Source organism: Copadichromis virginalis, linkage group LG19, assembly GCF_057382275.1.
Source record: "Copadichromis virginalis isolate Kocher_CV1m ecotype Utaka linkage group LG19, C_Virginalis_male_GT1.1, whole genome shotgun sequence".
NCBI lineage: Eukaryota > Metazoa > Chordata > Actinopteri > Cichliformes > Cichlidae > Copadichromis > Copadichromis virginalis.
In genome coordinates, this window is record NC_140636.1 from 27674191 (window position 1) to 27690359 (window position 16169).

General features: G+C 37.4%; 2 protein-coding genes across 5 annotated transcripts in view; both read right to left on the bottom strand.

Annotated features, from left to right (window-relative positions):
• Positions 1-5870, bottom strand: part of LOC146686327 (uncharacterized) — a 30688-nt gene extending 24818 nt beyond the window's left edge. For both annotated transcript variants that reach the window (XM_085440855.1, XM_085440854.1), the window contains exons 1-13: positions 5427-5870; positions 3328-3534; positions 3153-3236; positions 2973-3077; positions 2730-2885; positions 2387-2530; positions 2114-2257; positions 1643-1786; positions 1417-1536; positions 1174-1293; positions 1046-1090; positions 915-962; positions 786-812 (exon numbers count right to left, since the gene is read on the bottom strand). In XM_085440855.1, the coding sequence (XP_085296981.1) occupies positions 786-812; positions 915-962; positions 1046-1090; positions 1174-1293; positions 1417-1536; positions 1643-1786; positions 2114-2257; positions 2387-2530; positions 2730-2885; positions 2973-3077; positions 3153-3236; positions 3328-3534; positions 5427-5436 (1354 nt within the window). In that variant the 5' untranslated portion in view covers positions 5437-5870. The remainder of the gene's footprint in view (positions 1-785; positions 813-914; positions 963-1045; positions 1091-1173; positions 1294-1416; positions 1537-1642; positions 1787-2113; positions 2258-2386; positions 2531-2729; positions 2886-2972; positions 3078-3152; positions 3237-3327; positions 3535-5426) is intronic.
• A 1386-nt stretch (positions 5871-7256) lies between these two features.
• Positions 7257-16091, bottom strand: LOC146686329 (uncharacterized). 3 transcript variants are annotated; one of them, XM_085441467.1, is made up of 10 exons: positions 16052-16091; positions 15509-15911; positions 15302-15438; positions 14576-14672; positions 14261-14451; positions 9179-9267; positions 9030-9098; positions 8504-8608; positions 7714-7788; positions 7257-7623 (listed from the first exon to the last, which is right to left on the bottom strand). In XM_085441467.1, the coding sequence occupies exons 2-10, from the start codon at positions 15886-15888 to the stop codon at positions 7453-7455; spliced, it is 1314 nt and encodes a 437-aa protein (XP_085297593.1). In that variant the 5' UTR covers positions 15889-15911; positions 16052-16091; the 3' UTR covers positions 7257-7452. The 3 variants fall into 3 exon arrangements, with proteins under 3 accessions (XP_085297593.1, XP_085297592.1, XP_085297594.1); XM_085441466.1 differs by having other exon boundaries at positions 15509-16083; XM_085441468.1 differs by lacking the exons at positions 14261-14451; positions 14576-14672; positions 15302-15438; positions 15509-15911; positions 16052-16091 and adding an exon at positions 12985-13651.
• Positions 16092-16169: the final 78 nt, after the last annotated feature.

Consider the following 16169-nt stretch of genomic DNA (forward strand, 5'->3'; position numbering starts at 1 on the left):
ATGATCTTAATGAAGGAGCTGGCTGGATCAAATCGTTTATATAAAACCACAGGACCAAAGGAACATGATGTATCAAAACTGGCTACAATGGTAAATACAGTGTAAAAGTATTGTGAATGCTATCTTTGCAACATGTGGTGTGTTTAATAGTTACATGCACAGGTAAAAAGTATACAAAAACACATGCAATCCAGTCCGGACGATCCAAGGATATACATATGACAACAGTGTAAATGGTCAAAAACAGGAGGCAACCAGTCAGTGGCACAAAAAATGCGAGAAAGAGCAACAAAGGAATGCAAGTCTGAAGGACACACATGGTCATGCACAATGTTACACAGAAAAACATGATGACTGAGTCAAGACATATCACTGCGAAGTTCTGTAAAATATTACAACAAATGGTCAGTGTGACAAAGAAAGGGAGGAATGAAGTAAACCAATCCATAACAATGTAGCAGCTTAATGACAATTAGAATAACAGAATGAAGAACAGATATGATGCATGTTTGTCCATGCTATAATGTAATGAGTACAAATCGAGTATTTTTCAAACACAGTGGCACGCAGTTTCATAGATCTTCAGGGTTACACTGAACAGTAAGGCATACCATGAGGCAGACTTGAAAACAGATTGAATAATGTCCCTTGAAAAACACAAGTCTGTACAAACATGCAAGAAACAAACAAAAATCAAAAAATCTATGCAGTCTAGTTGCTTGCAACACACATTGTGCAAGTTTAAAAGCACATTTTAAATGTCTTTAACGAAGATATTTTCTTACCTTTTTCAAATGGAGGCAGAAATTTCCCTGTATTAACACATGGAAAAAGACACTTAGCTTCTTTTTTTTAATGTAATATTTCCTTTTCTGTATTACTGCAATGGAAAACAGAAGAAATACTGTCATTACCTTTCCTTCTTACTAAATTGATATCAGATGGGGAAGGTACAGCTTCATCTAAAAGAAACAAAGACATTTTGTGAAAACCTGCCAATCATAAATGTTTATCAGAATATTTCTGAGTGGATTAAAGCAGAAACCTTTTTCTGTTACTACATTTACACCTGGGGTGGTGACAGGTTCCCCTGAAACATAGAAAATATTTAGCAGATGGATTTTTAATATTTCCTAATTAATAGTACTGAACATCTAATACTAATAGCCATACCCTGATCACCAACAATCATGCTTGACATGTAAGCTAAGAGCAAATCCTTCTTGTCTGTGAGCTCTGACACAGCATCTTCAACAACTTTCATTGGGTCAATGGACACTTCAGGCATGATTCCTGAAAATGAAAAACACCAGACAGTGAATAAAAGCTGCTTTGTCTTTATTTAGAAAATCAGCTTAGCTGCCGTAAGGATAACATGTAACCAATTTTCTGATAATGACGTAGGCTAAAACAGACCTTGTTCACCAATCAGTGTTGAGGAGATGTAGCTCGCAAGCAGGTTTGTCTGCTCTTTGGTGATTTCTACTGCTGACTTAAAAACTGACACGGGGCTAAATCCCAAGGTATGCTGGATATCTAACCAACAGAGAAAATAATAGAGAAAATAAAACAATCCTTCGTGAAGTCTGGGAAACCTGCAGTGTGTGCATTGTATCAGGTGATGTCTTGGCAGACTGTGTACCTTTTAGCGTGTCCAGTATGACATCCAAGACTGCGCAGAGCACGCCCTGGATGTAGCCAAATAGTCCACTCACAAAGTCATTAGTAACACTGAAGGCATTTCTGCCAATAACCACGGGGTCAATGAAGCTAATGTCAGTGGTTCCTGAGGACAACACACACTCAGGTCAAAGGTGCAGTAAAGTACTTCATTAAACATACATGTACTTGACAGTTACACAGACATTAGAAAAATGTGTTTAAGGCCAACATTTTCCTTATAAAAGCATGCATTGTCAAAGTTAGATAAGTTATATAAGTTTTTGTTTAGTGGACAACATCCATAACAAGCTAAAAAGAGTTACTGTTGATCTAAAAATACATTCCTAATAAAGTCTGTAAAATGCATAAGCAGTATATACAGAATATAAGATGTACTGTAAATATTAAGCCACAAACATCACAAATGAGACAATATGGAGGCACTGAATACCTTTGAATACATCCAGTATCATGTCTATGATGGCACAGAGCACGTCCTGGATGTAGCCAAATATTCCACTCACTGTGTCATTTGTGACGTGGAATATATTTCTTCCTATTACCACAGGGTCCATGAAGCTAATGTCGACGGTTCCTGAGAAACACAAACAGGAAATGAATACGGACAGAAAGTACGCAAAGCAAACTCTCTAAATTGTGTTAGATAGATATTCTTTTATGTTGTTTTTAAGAGGTTATGGGTTAAACGAGAGAGCGCAAATACCTTTCACTACATTCAGTGTAGTGTCCAGTATGGAACAGAGCACATCCTGGATGTAGCTCGCCACTCCACACATGAACTCATTAGTAGCATTAAAGACACCTCTGCCTATCATTACAGGGTCAATATAGCCAAGATCAGTTTTTCCTGAATGGAAAAGAAATAGAAAAGTAAGTGCATTTGTAAGTACATTCTGCATTAATTAATAATGTTACAAACCAGCAAGGGAGTTAAAGTTTAGTTCAAGTATTTAAAAAAAAGACAGATTTATTCATTCATTAACTGTATGTGAAACAAGAGAAAAACAGTCTTGAGTAGAAAAAGGATTCAAGTATAAATTACATACCTTTTTTAATATCTTCTATGGTTTCCAGTGATGTATCCACAACAGCACACAGTGTGTCCCTGAAGGAACCCAGTGCTCCACCTATGAAGTCATTCGTTGAATGGAAAGCTTGTCTACCAATGACCACAGGGTCAATGTAGCTGAGGTAGAAGTTCCCTGTGGTTTCAGAAGATTATTCTGTACTTATTAAGCAGTCTTTGTTTTTGTTTTTTTGCTTGTGTTGGTAGGAGTGAGCGGTCATACCTTCTTCATCTGACAAATATCGAACAAACCCATCTTTTGCTTCTGATATTTCCTCGGCTGCGTATCTGGCAGCTGACATGGGGTCACTTAAATCCGGTGCGCATTCTGCAAAAGTACAGCAAGTCATGCATTAGAGAGCTTACACAAATAAAAACTGTGCCAAGATAAATTCCCCACTACCTTGAAACTTATTGAGCAGACTGGATAACTCATCAGTGGCGTCGTTCACGGCCTGGACAGGGTCCGTTATGATCTGCTGGATGTCTAACGATGATAGCAAACATGTTGGTCAGATTCTGCATAACTGATGGCTTAAAAGACTTGGGGACATACACTTTTAGATTTTGTGGCTTACCGGGGACTGCTTTGTACTCAACAAAGTCAAACATCACCACACCTACAACCAGCCAGGACAGGAGAGCAGCAAGGGCAATCAGCAGCTCAACAGACATTTTCACCTTGTTGAGCAGCCCCAGACCTTTGGATCTGAGAGAGCTCGTCTGTGGCGCTGCTGCTCCGTCACTGGACCCAGTGGCTGCAGTGTGGGAGGCTGATTTGGCTACTATATGTGGAAGACATAAATAGACAAAAGTTAGTCTGACAAATTCTTTCTGCTTTTGTTCTTGTGCTTGTAATGTTTGATATTCTTGCACTGCTAAAGTAACCACAAGGGTTTCAGTTCTTTATAAATATCCACTGCAGATCATGTGCAAAACCTATATGGATCAGAACTGATAAAACAATTAAATGTCTGCTTGTACACATATTTATTGTTGTCTATAATGAGTGATTGGTAGCAAGAACTTGCACACTTGCATAGTTTGTCCACCAGAGGGAGCTGACATTACACTTTTAGCTGTGAAATCTCTGTATGTCTCCTAACAACAGTGAAAGTGTTTCTCCGTGTTTTGTTCCTCTGTTACAAAGTGTGCAAACTATGTATGTTTTATCAGATCTGTCAATTGTTGCGTAAGTCTTTTTCGGTCATATTATCGCCCTCTTTCAGTAATTTCACCATCGTAACAATGATTTTGCCCTGGCGTCTTAATAAAAGCCCATTTTCTTAAACCTTTCAAGTCTTATCATCTACACAATGAAGACAAACCCTGACAGGAAGACATTTTGCGCACATAGTGCATTATTAGTTGTATATATATAATTTTTCATCTTTACCATGACCCTATACTGTCTCTTTATTTCCTTATTATTTATATTAATCTGAAATGTTAAACGTCATCAGAAAAGTCATGGTGTGATAGGGCACTCCAATTTTAGCAGTGACATTTTCCAAATGTACTGACACACTTTAGACTGGCTTAGCACAGTGAAAAATGCCCAAGGCAGCATTTAGTAACAGTGTTATCATCATTAAATGCTGTGCACAGAGTGTAAGATTATCTGTACTGATTTACTGTAATGTCAGGCGTCAGGGAGACCTTCACTCAAGGTCCAAGTTGAATGAACTCTGAAAATGTTCGATGCATGACCACTTGCTTCTAGCGTGTAGGACACGGGGGGAAAAAACCTCTCAAACGCAAACTCAACTCTTCAATCAACAGCATCGTTTAGAGCTGTGCAATTTTTCTAAGTAACTATCGTGTTATTACATTTTTTGTGAAAACACAACAAGTTCACTCGCTGTTAAAAAACCCTAAACCCAAAAACATTCGATCTTAAAATGTGCTTTTTAAAACTGGTGATAACTGAAGTAATAACATTAAGTAATTATGAGCATTGGCTTTGTTTACAGAGTAGCCAATATGCACTATACACTTCATAAGAAAAGACTATGTGCTGGAGCGCATTATAAAGCTTTGCAGGTTATTTATTGTTATCAGCTTTCTACAGTGCTTTTGATGCCTTTAAAATAACGGCTAACGATTCAAAGAGTAGCACAAAGGCATACAGAATAGGGAACACTTGTCTAAACTTGCTGACTGCAATAAGAAACTGTACATATATAAGTGAAAAGCAGGTCTACAGTGTCACAAGGAAATGCTCTTTATAGACACTGGTGGATCAGTAGCAGCAGTCTTCTGCATTAATATATCAGACGAAGACGATTTTTTTCCTCCACTAACACCACTTTTGCACATTTAAGCATGATCTAAGAGTGTCTTACATTTACACAGTACTGTGAATGCAGGACTTGCAGGTGTTTTTTCACACTTTTATTTATTTATGTATATTCCTTTTGACGTGCTTGAGGTCTACCACCCTGGCTGAGGTCAGCTGCAGCTGCAGTCTGTCACAGGAGAGCAATGCGAATACTCTGGTGACTTGATAGCTTATATTTATAGCAACCAACTTTCGACACATCATCGTCAGAGGACACAACTTATCAAAACACTGCCGTTTATTTGTTATGCAGAATTTATTACTGTGGATTTTTGTGCTGTAGTAAAGGTTTTATTTGAACAGATGTGCTTGAAGACCGAGGTGTAACAACCCTACCTTCAGCCATTGTGACGTGTAGACTATCTCAGGTAGGATACTTTAAATTGGAGACAAAGCCTCCTCATGAAGAATTAACTGGTGACGGCTCCAGTAAATCCAGTTTGAATCCACTTTCTCAGGAAAAAAAAAAAGTGTCCCAGGTGGTAAATTATTCCATTGTCACTTGGACCGTCACAGCCTTGTCTTCTTACCCATAACATCCACAGGTGGAACTTGTCCAAGGTTTTAAAAAGTAGAAAATGGAAAATTAAGCATGAATTGAAAGCCTACATATGTTGGGGAATTTGGAGCTGCCTGTGAGGCAGCATTAAAAAAGGGGGTCTGGGGACAGTGGGGCAAAGTAAAGCGACACAGGGGAAGAATCAGCCAAGCTAAGCACAGGGCTGGGCAGGGTGAGGGGAAATGCACAATATCTCACCCAGTGTTTCTGGGGGCTCACATGGGTATAGGCCAGTGCAGAGAGCAGGAAGGCTGCAAGGTAACTCTATCCGCCCAGAAAATACAGGTTATTCTTAGCTGGAGCTCTGCTCACCAGCCGCTCTGGCAGACCTTTTTTGGACGTTCAAGGGTGTGCAAGATCAGCTGGCTGAATTGAGCACCCCTACTGGCTGCTGCAGCACTCTGTCCACTAAAAACAAATCACAGGCCCACGATTAATGGCAATTCAGATGAAAACTACCTTCAAATCCCCCCTTCTACCTTCAAGTTAGGTTAAAACAGCTTCTTTTGAGTAATTTCAGAACTAGTACTAGTTGATTAAAAAAAAGTCCATAAAAAGGTCCACAAGTGCATGTTTTTCTGCAAGAGGTCATTAATAGGAATCATGGATAAATGTAGCCTGATCCTGGTTTGACAAAAGTTAACAGGAGCCAAAACTGCAACTGCTTATGGAAAAGGATTAGGGCCATCGAAAGAAAAAAGAAGTCAGAATTGTTTCCCCCCCGGTGGCCTAAATCTTTTCCATAACTGCTTCTTCCAGTTGTTCAGGTTTTTATTTTAATTTATTTTAATACCTGCAACGCGGAATCCATGGTTTGTGTCTTCAAGGCAACAGAGCTTAAAGTTCATTTCTTATTTAAAATTCCTATTTCCAGTATTGGTTTTTTTTCACATGAACATAATAAATTAATCATCGGTAGTTACTTAAATTCAGTGGTCTCTGCTAGCATTGACATTTTGTATAAAATACTGACAAAATGATTGATATGACTTTAAGTATGTTTTCCATCTGAGAAAAAACCACCACAATGAAAATCCCACTGACATTGGACATCTGAAAAACCTGAGTAGCAGCTAAAGTGATGGAGGGTGACTGATTTGCACCCCAAAGTTCTGGATAAAGTCTGTTCTGTTTTATTCAAATATATTTTAGATTGGTCGGTTTGGCCAGTCTTAATATAATTTCATTAAAGTTAGATAGTTTCACACAGTAAAAAGAGCAATCCAATCCAAACCACAACAACAACAAAAAGGCCACCCTCTTAATCCTGATGCTAAACTAAGAACATTGCTTTCATGATAAACAACCATGAAAATATAAAAAAATAATAGCAACAAAAGCGCTGTGTATAACACTGTGATTAGCAAACACTGCTGTGGAGTGAATAATGAGAAGGAGGGGGAGGGGGGGGGATGCTGCAAAGAGAGAGAAGGTAATCTGGACATTTACAAGTATGTGGGTGGTTCCAAGAAAGTCTCCCACAGGCCAATACCTCCAAAAGGTGACACCTGTGCAAATAAGCCACACCATTGGTAGGAATGCCATTCAGAGTTATTATATAATATATTCTGCGTATGTTTACATAGTAAATGTACCAGAGAAATGTGTCTAAATACATGGAAAAAACTTTATTGAGTCATCTGAAAAACAGCACTTAACATAAAATAGAACTTGGAACATGAGCTTATATCTCAACTTAAACTGGATCAAACTGTGGATTTGTAAAATAAACTTACTGCAAAATGTAGCTTTTAAAGCAGAAACATTAAACCCAGACACATGCCCGAACACCAGTTTGTTTGTTTACAGTGTAGCTGCGTCGCTCATGGTAACAGGCCTGATGAATAAGCTGAGCTCCACAGGTACAGGAGGAGCCACGTATCTCTCCTCCCTCAGCAGTCGCAGTAACAAATCCTCAGTGTCCTGCGGCCAGCGGTACACGCGAGTATTCTGGAGCCAGCTTGGGACATGTTTCTGTCGAGATTTTCCACAGTTTTTAAAAAAAATATATATAATAAAGATAAGATAAATGCAAAGGGATAAATATGGGAAATGTTTTCTGACCTGGGATGCACAAAGGAAGAGAACCGGGATGAATCTAAAATTCAAGCTCCCCTGCTGGATGAACTCATTCTGCATCTGGCAAAATTAAATATACAATAAAATACTCTAAGTTTACCTGTCAGCATTATTGCATATTATTTATGTAAAGAAATATGACATTATTTTTTTGTGTTCATAAACATTAATAAACATTAAAGGAATGAAGAACTTAATCATAAAACTTACTGTTAAGAAAAAAATGAATAAATGTTCTTTTACATACTGAACACTTCTAAATAACAATACTGTGGAAAAAGTCTGGAGTCAGCTCCATTTATTTATATTTTGCTAGGACGACTGGAAATTGCTGCAGCAATTCATTGAAACGTGAAAACGTTTTTTTTTTTATGTATATAAGGATTATAAATCCTTGAGTCTGCTATAGATCTGTTTTTAAGCCTAGTCCTTATGTTTTGACATAGTGTTTGTAACAAAGTGTCTAAAGATACAATTTTAAATTGTTTCTTTGCTAAGCTCTCTGTCGTGTGTAGACATAACGCTGGTTCATCCTTCAAGTTAAATGCATTTTTATGCTTGAATGTCCAAAGAAAAAAGCCATTCAGAAAGCCTGGAGAATTATTGCTCAAGGCCCTCTAAAGAAATTAAATGAAATAATTTAAGGGTGGCTCAAGACTTTTGCGCAGTATCACAACTCTAATATTTTAATAGCATTTTCTAATTCAGTGTAGAATTAACTCCTCTGCTAAAATACAGTATTTGAGTATTTCCTCCATTGCTGATTTATCCTCACTATTGAGTGGATATATCTGGTGTGTAGACCATGGCTGTCAACTGCAGGTCCTTCAATATCCTCCTTGTACTTTGGACTGATGGCGATAATAATAAGGGTTAACGGCTGTTAAAAAAAAAAACAGACAGAAATTTCAGACACTGAATAAAAAGACAGTGTTCATACAAAAGTAACTTGAAATAAACACAGATACAGCAAAAACATGGAATATGAAATATCATTTTATCTGTTATAGAGGGTAACACACTTGCTGATCTTGATGATGGGTACTTTATTAATCCCAGGGGGAATCTGAGATTCTCCGGAGCTCACACAACCACATAACTACATAAACACTAACAGAAAGCAGACTGACTATCAAGCTAGAATCATAGTTTAAAAATAAGATAGAAAAACATATGTTACAAGACCTGTGCAAATAATAGTGTAGCCTAGTAAGGAGTATTAAAAAGGTAGACTTGTAGAGATACTTGCAGCAATTTATGGTAACAATATAACTTCGCACACAGTTCTCATAATTACTTACATCTTTAAGGTAACTGTCTGTCCACTTGTTGACGTCCATACATCTAATGGAGCTGTCATATAAGTCAATCTGTGAAATTTAGGTTAGTGCTGTGAGCAAAGTGTTTAATGATATTACAGAATGATAGTGTACACAGGGTGGAAACTTACAGCCGGTCGAAAACCTTGCTTTGTGAGGAAATCCACAAAGGGGACCATCTCTGAGGACACGTCCGAAGAGTAAGTGATGAAAACGTTTCCTGAGAAGAGGCAAGATAATAAAACCCAAACAATCAGAATCTTAAAGCTTTATGTTCATTTCATTCATTTTCATTTCATTCATTTATTTATTCATTTTCAGGCACAACAAATACCTATATTGAACATAAAATACACAAAACAAAAAACAAAACTTGCCTGAAAAAGGAGTGGGACGAAGAAAACTTATTAAATCCCACCCCTATACTCACTCATCAACAAAAAAAACAATAAACTTCCCGCAGCTACGCCCATCATTGCATACAGACCCATCAACAGCCCCGGGCAGATACAAGCATCTAAGCGGCAGCTCGCAACCAACAATTAGAGCCTTCATAACTGAATACAGAATATATAAATTATAAATTGCATTACCACAGGTAACAGGCAGTAATAACTACAAGTAACAGACACACATACATATACATACATATATATCTACACACACAAGTACATATATGTACATACATACGCACACTTTATTTTTTATTTTTTATTTTGGAATCCATACCAGCAATGGTAAGAGAACAGACATTACAGAGCACACTAAAACCCATCATTGAGTATACTGTGACCAGACCAACTGTTTGTAGAGAAATTTAAATCTATGAATATTTTTGCATTGTTTCAATTGTAAACTCAGACTGTTCCAGATTTTCACACCACATACAGACACACAAAAGCCTTTACGGGTTGTTCGAGTTCTGGGTAATTTGAATTCTCCAAAGCCTCTCACATTATAAACCTTTTCTCGAATTTCAAATCTAGTTTGTAAATTTGCCGGTAAAAGTTTAGTAAAAGCTTTATACAAAATTATGGATGTATTGTAATTAACCAGATCCTGGAATTTAAGTAACTTTGCCTGAAGAAAGAATTTGTGAGTATGATCTAGATAACCAGCCTTGTGAATAATACGCAGTGCTCGTTTCTGTACTGTGACTAATGGATTAGTTGTATTTTTATATGTATTTCCCCACACTTCCACACAATATGTAAGATATGGAAGAACCAGGGTACAGTACAGAGTACGAAGTGCATCTTTATCAAGGAATTGTTTCACTTTGTTCAAAACTGCGAGGCTTCTGGAAATTTTGGTTTTTATGTGTCTGACGTGGGGTTTCCATGAAATTTTGTTATCAATTATAACTCCCAAAAATTTGTTTTCACTCACATTATCAATTGGTACACCTTCAATGATAATTGGTAATTCTATATTATATTTTAAATTACCAAAAAACATTGCTTTAGTTTTATTTATATTTAATGATAATTTATTTATGTCCATCCATTTTTTTATTAATTTTAGCTCCCTGTTTACGGTCATTACAAGATCAGTATAATCATCGCTACTGAAAAATATGTTGGTGTCATCTGCGAACAGTATGAGTTGTAAGTACTTGAGAAACATCAAAAATATCATTTATGTATACATTGAAAAGTTTTGGTCCCAACACTGACCCTTGGGGAACACCACATGTAATACCAAGTTTCTCTGAATGGTAATGCCCTATGCTAACATATTGTTCCCGACCTGTTAGGTAACTTTTTAACCAGTTACCAGCTTTCCCTCGAATACCATATCTTTCCAATTTATCTAGTAAAATTGAGTGATTGATTGTGTCGAAGGCCTTTTTGAGGTCAACAAAAATACCAACTGCATATTTATTTTTATCCAGTGTATCAGTAATTTCTTCTACTGCCTCAATTATCGCCATTGAAGTGGTTCTTTGCGTTCTGAAACCATACTGACCAACATTTATTATTTGATGTTTTTCAAGGAATTTTTCTAATCTTGAATTAAAAAGTTTTTCTAGAATTTTTGAGAATTGAGGCAGTAGAGAAATAGGCCTATAATTGGTAAAACTGTGTTTGTCATTACTTTTATATAGTGGTATTACTTTCGCAATTTTCATTTTTTTTGGAAAACAACCGGACTGAAATGATAAATTACAGATATATGTTAAGGGACTAGCAATATTCAGAATAACCTGTTTAACTACAGACATATTTATGTCATGATAATCCATTGAAGACTTACTTTTACATTTTAATGTGATATTTATTACTTCTTGCTCATTTGTAGCTGAGAGGAACAGTGAAAAGGGATTTGATTTTATATTACTGATATTTTCATTTTTATGACACGGGATGTCCGCTGCTAGTTCAGGGCCAACATTTATGAAGAATTTATTGAACCCATCGACAATATTACTCATGTTGTGATTTTCACCATTTGCATCAGTAAGATATTCAGGATATGATGTTCCAGAAGATCCTTGTTTAATTAAGTTGTTTAACACATCCCAAGTTCCTTTTATATTGTTTTTATTTTCATATAATCTTCTTCTATAATAAAGTTGTTTGCTCGTTCTTATAATATCAGTCAATTTATTTCTATATGCTTTATATCTTTGTTCCACTTCTTTTGTTTTTACTTTGATAAACTGTTTATACAGATTGTTTTTCTTTTTGCAAGCATTAATAATTCCTTTTGTGAGCCAAGGACTTTTTATCTTTTTTTTCTTTGTCATGTGTTCGTTTACAGGACAATGTTTATTGTACCACATAGTAAAAATATCTAGAAAATTATCATAAGCCTTGTCCACATCTGACTCTTCATACACCGAACTCCAATCTTGTTGTGCTAAATCGAAATTGAAGGCATGAATTGCTTCTTCATTTATTGTTCGCTTTGCTATCATGATCTTGGTATCTATTTTTTTAAAATCACAGTCACACAAAGTAAAAACTGGTAAGTGGTCAGTTATATCACAGACAAGCAGGCCACTATTAATTTGGAAATCCATGACATTAGTAAAAATGTTGTCAATAATAGTGGCGCTATGTGAAGTTATTCTGCTTGGCTTTGTTATTGTTGGATATAGTGATAAGCTGTACATTGTGTCAGTAAAGTCATCAATGGCTTTTAACCTTGTTGGATTTAGCAAATCAATGTTAAAATCACCACAGATAAATAGTAATTTTTGGTTCACCGAAGCAAACGTTTTTTCTATCCATTCATTAAAAGTGTCAATACTTGAACTGGGTGTCCGATATATGCAACTTATTATAACATTTCTCTTTTTTTCATTCATAATCTCAATAGTCAAACATTCCAAAATTCCATCAATAGCCATAGACATAGTTGTTACAACATTATATTTTATAGAGTTATGAACATATATAGCAACCCCGCCGCCCGCCTTATTTAATCTATTCATGTATTTTAAATCATATCCATTCAAACAAAAATCTATTCCTTTATCGACATTGAACCAAGTTTCAGTGATGGCTATAACACTAAAGGGGCGAGAAAATTGTTGCAAATAGTCCTTAATGAAATCAAAATTAGAGTACATACTTCTGCTGTTAAAGTGAATTAATGAGAGCTTCCCGTCTAGGTTAATTTCTTTTTCATATTGTTCCTGAGTGAAATAATTACAATTTTTAACAAAAGAAGAGAGAAAGTTACTTTCAGAATCTATTTCTGGATCTATTATATTATGCTCCTTATATTCACAATCTAGATCAATTACTTTCTGTTGAAGAACTAATTTCAACGTGTCCATGTCATTTCCTGGTGTAATTGATACATTGGTGTCAGTTATACTTGTCCAGATCCTCCATGTTCCTCACTATCAGTACTTTTGCCTCTTCTGGTGTCCCGTTTAGCTTAATGAAAATCTTACAGTTTGTTACCCATGTATGTTGTATTTTACCGTTCTTCTTCAGTTGCCTTGCCTTCCTCGCGATGTCTGCGTTTTTTCGTGTCAGATGCTCATTAATGAAAACGTCCGTGCCTTTCAGTTTGCGTCCTTGTTTCAGCAGTGCGACCTTGTTCTTCCGATTGACAAATCTCATAATGATGGCCGGCAGTCTGTCACTCCTCCTGGGCAGTGAGTGACATGCTTCTATGTGCTCCAGGTCCATCTCTATCCCCTTGCTTTGGAGGAAGGACGCCACCTGTTGCTCCACCGAGCGGGTCTCCTCGTCGCTGGGCTCCCCGACGTTCCCGGCCACCGCGCGCGCGTACGAGCGCGGCTTGATTTTAATACCGCTGATGACCACGTCGTTCGTACGGGTGTACTGCTCCAGCTCATCCACCCGCCGCTCGAGATCCATGATCCGTCTGTCCTTCTCGGCATTTTGGAGGCGTAGCTGTTTTACCTCCTCCAGAAGCCCCAGAAGCAGCTCCTGCTGTGCCCTGACTGCGGCCACGTCTCCGCACAGCGCTCCGAGGGAGGTTTTAATGTCCTCAACCTCCTCTGGTGTTGGGCCTTTCTTGGGTGGCATACTGAAGCGAGAGCACGAGGCGGCCACCACGAGGGACCCGGAAGCGGAATTTCTGATGATGGCGCCTGGCTAGGCCTGCTGGCTGATGGTGGAGCCTGGCTGGGTCTGCTGGATGTTCAGTGTCAGCTTAATATAAGCGTACTTGTATTTTCTGCTATACTGTTACATACTGGTTTGGCTGTTGATGCTTCATTTAGTGCAAGTGTTCAAAGCCAAACTGTGACTTAAAACGTTTCAAAAAAGAAGAAACAGCAGCAAATAAAAATGATCAGATAGGTGAAGTACCTTTATCCTGACTGCCTTTGGTATCAAATTACATTTTGAGAAAATAATTAAGCTACCACTGGGTTTGGGTCACCGATTTCTAAAAATAAACAAAAAAAAAATGTATATAAAAAAAATGTGGTCAGCAAAAATATCTTCATTATTCTAAGTAACTCATTCCTATATTATAAATTTGAAAAATTAATCAAAAATATAGCCTAAAGCTAGCTTTCTTACAATATTTTGAGCTTGCTTTTTATTTTAAATGTGAATCTATAAAGACAATACAAATAAATATTACTTCAGTTTACGTGCTAAGTAGATAGTTTCTGCGCTAGCGACGAAATGTCTCTAAGATACTAATTAATCTGTTCCGTTAACACTTAAATGTGCATTCCTTGTTACAGAGACAATAAAGTGCCAAAAAAAGTGACTCACGGCACTCATCGGGCAAACGGATGCCCTTCCTTTTCCCGTGTGGATGTGAAGCGGACTCCTCTGCTCCTGCTGAGCCCACATTCAGCATGCTGACCCGTGAAACATCCTCCACAGTGGGAAGTGAGAAGTGAGGGACGTTAACTGAGACACTTCCCATGATGTTATTCTTAAAGTGGTCATGAAACTGGAGCCTGAAACAGCAAGAAAGAAAAATATACGAAGACCAACATCTTTCACATAATCTTGCCAACCTTTATCAATATACCATACATGTAAAAAATGTTGTTTTCTGAATACATCGTCAGCTGTGTTTACCCATTTTGGGGTTGATTCCGAGGTGTCCAGTGCTGGAAAGGAGCAGAGAGGTGACGTGACTGAGGATGGTATCGGTTGAGATTACACAGCCATTCTCCTGCAGAGTATTAAGTTCATAATATGACGAAGGTCATTGTGTACAGTTTAAACATTTCTATGGGAGTGTCTGTTGAAAGTGTTTCAGTAAAAGCAGTTTTTTCAAAATCAAGAGTAAATAAGCATCTTTTTTCTTTACCTCAAACAGTAAATACTAATCACAACCCTTAAATTCACAACAGGTTTCATCCTAATATTTAAAACTTCTTTTACATTTTTCTGTTTTTTCTATTTTTCAATTGCTTTACTTTACCTGCATTGTACTTAAAATTACTTACTGCATAAAGTTTGACACCTTTCCTGTAAAGTACTCAGAAGTTAGGCAAGGTTAAGTCATTCCATAATACAGCCACATGCCCCGAAGTACAGCATACTTGCTAGCCCCTTATTCTAGTGTACTTACCTTTAAGTATATGTTGGTAATTTCAAATTAAATACGTTAAAACTCCATTTCATTACAGGGGAACAGTGCTCTTAGTCGCAGGCCACATTATGAAGTGTTACCCTACAGGTGTGTCATAGCTATATGTATTACAAACATACAGAGTATTCACAGCCTCTTTCAAGGTTTCTTTTATCTAATTACACAAATAAAAGAATCACAACAGATCACAGAACTGCTTTCCTTACCGCAGCTATGCACGTCGTGGTGGGGAAGTAAAAAGGGAGTACAGTGTTGCCACTCGTTGTCATCTTTCAGCGGCAAAGGAGCCTCGAGTTCCTCTTCTAAATCACTCTGAGGTTGAGCGTCGCATTCATCCTCCCCTCTGAAAATGAATGCTTTAACTAATCAAATGTGTGCTGGTATTTTACTCCCTAAAAGTGTAACATGGTTACCTCGCTGTGTTTCCATTTGCAGGCTCAGTTGTTCCACAACGCTTTGCTCCACATTCCCAGCAGCCGCACTCTCTTTTTGTGCCATTCGGCATCGCTCCTTGAGAAAAGCAGTCATCAGAAGACTGATGATGTAGATTCATCCTGGAAGATATTTCTCTTCCATCTTCTGGTACTCTGGGTTGGATCATCTCCACATGCTGCATAAAATGAAGTTTCTGCTCGCAAAACTCTTGATTCATTTCTCTGCATCTGTTTGGGCTTCGGTAGAAATAATCTGCATTCATGCAGCATCTCGGTCGATCCATTTCATTTTCTCTTACTCCAGCGTTCATAAGTTGAAAGCTGTTTTCTAGCTTTGGCTCCTTTCCAGATTTCTCCATTTTATCTCAGCTTGAGACACATCCTGTACCACATCAAATTAGATGATGTGTAAAACAAACATTTCCTTGTGTTAAAATCAATAGATTGAGCTTAATTTACTTGCAGGTATTAAAAACAACAACACGAAAGTTCATGCTCATAAACATGTCTATGGTTAAGTACCAGAGAGAGGCATCACCCTCCTGTTAAAAGTCTGGTTTCAGGACTCCTGTGGATGCACAGACTTGCACTGGAACCTACTATATGCAAATATCTCACGCCTTTGCGCGTCCAATCAGAG

Coding starts and splice junctions, on each gene's coding strand:
- LOC146686329 (XM_085441467.1), bottom strand. CDS start 15,888: ATGGAGAAATCTGGAAAGGAGCCAAAGCTAGAAAACAGCTTTCAACTT. Junction 14,673..15,301: donor CCACGACGTGCATAGCTGCG/GTAAGGAAAGCA, acceptor AATACTCTGCAG/GAGAATGGCTGTGTAATCTC. Junction 9,268..14,260: donor CCGTTTGCCCGATGAGTGCC/GTGAGTCACTTT, acceptor GCCTCTTCTCAG/GAAACGTTTTCATCACTTAC.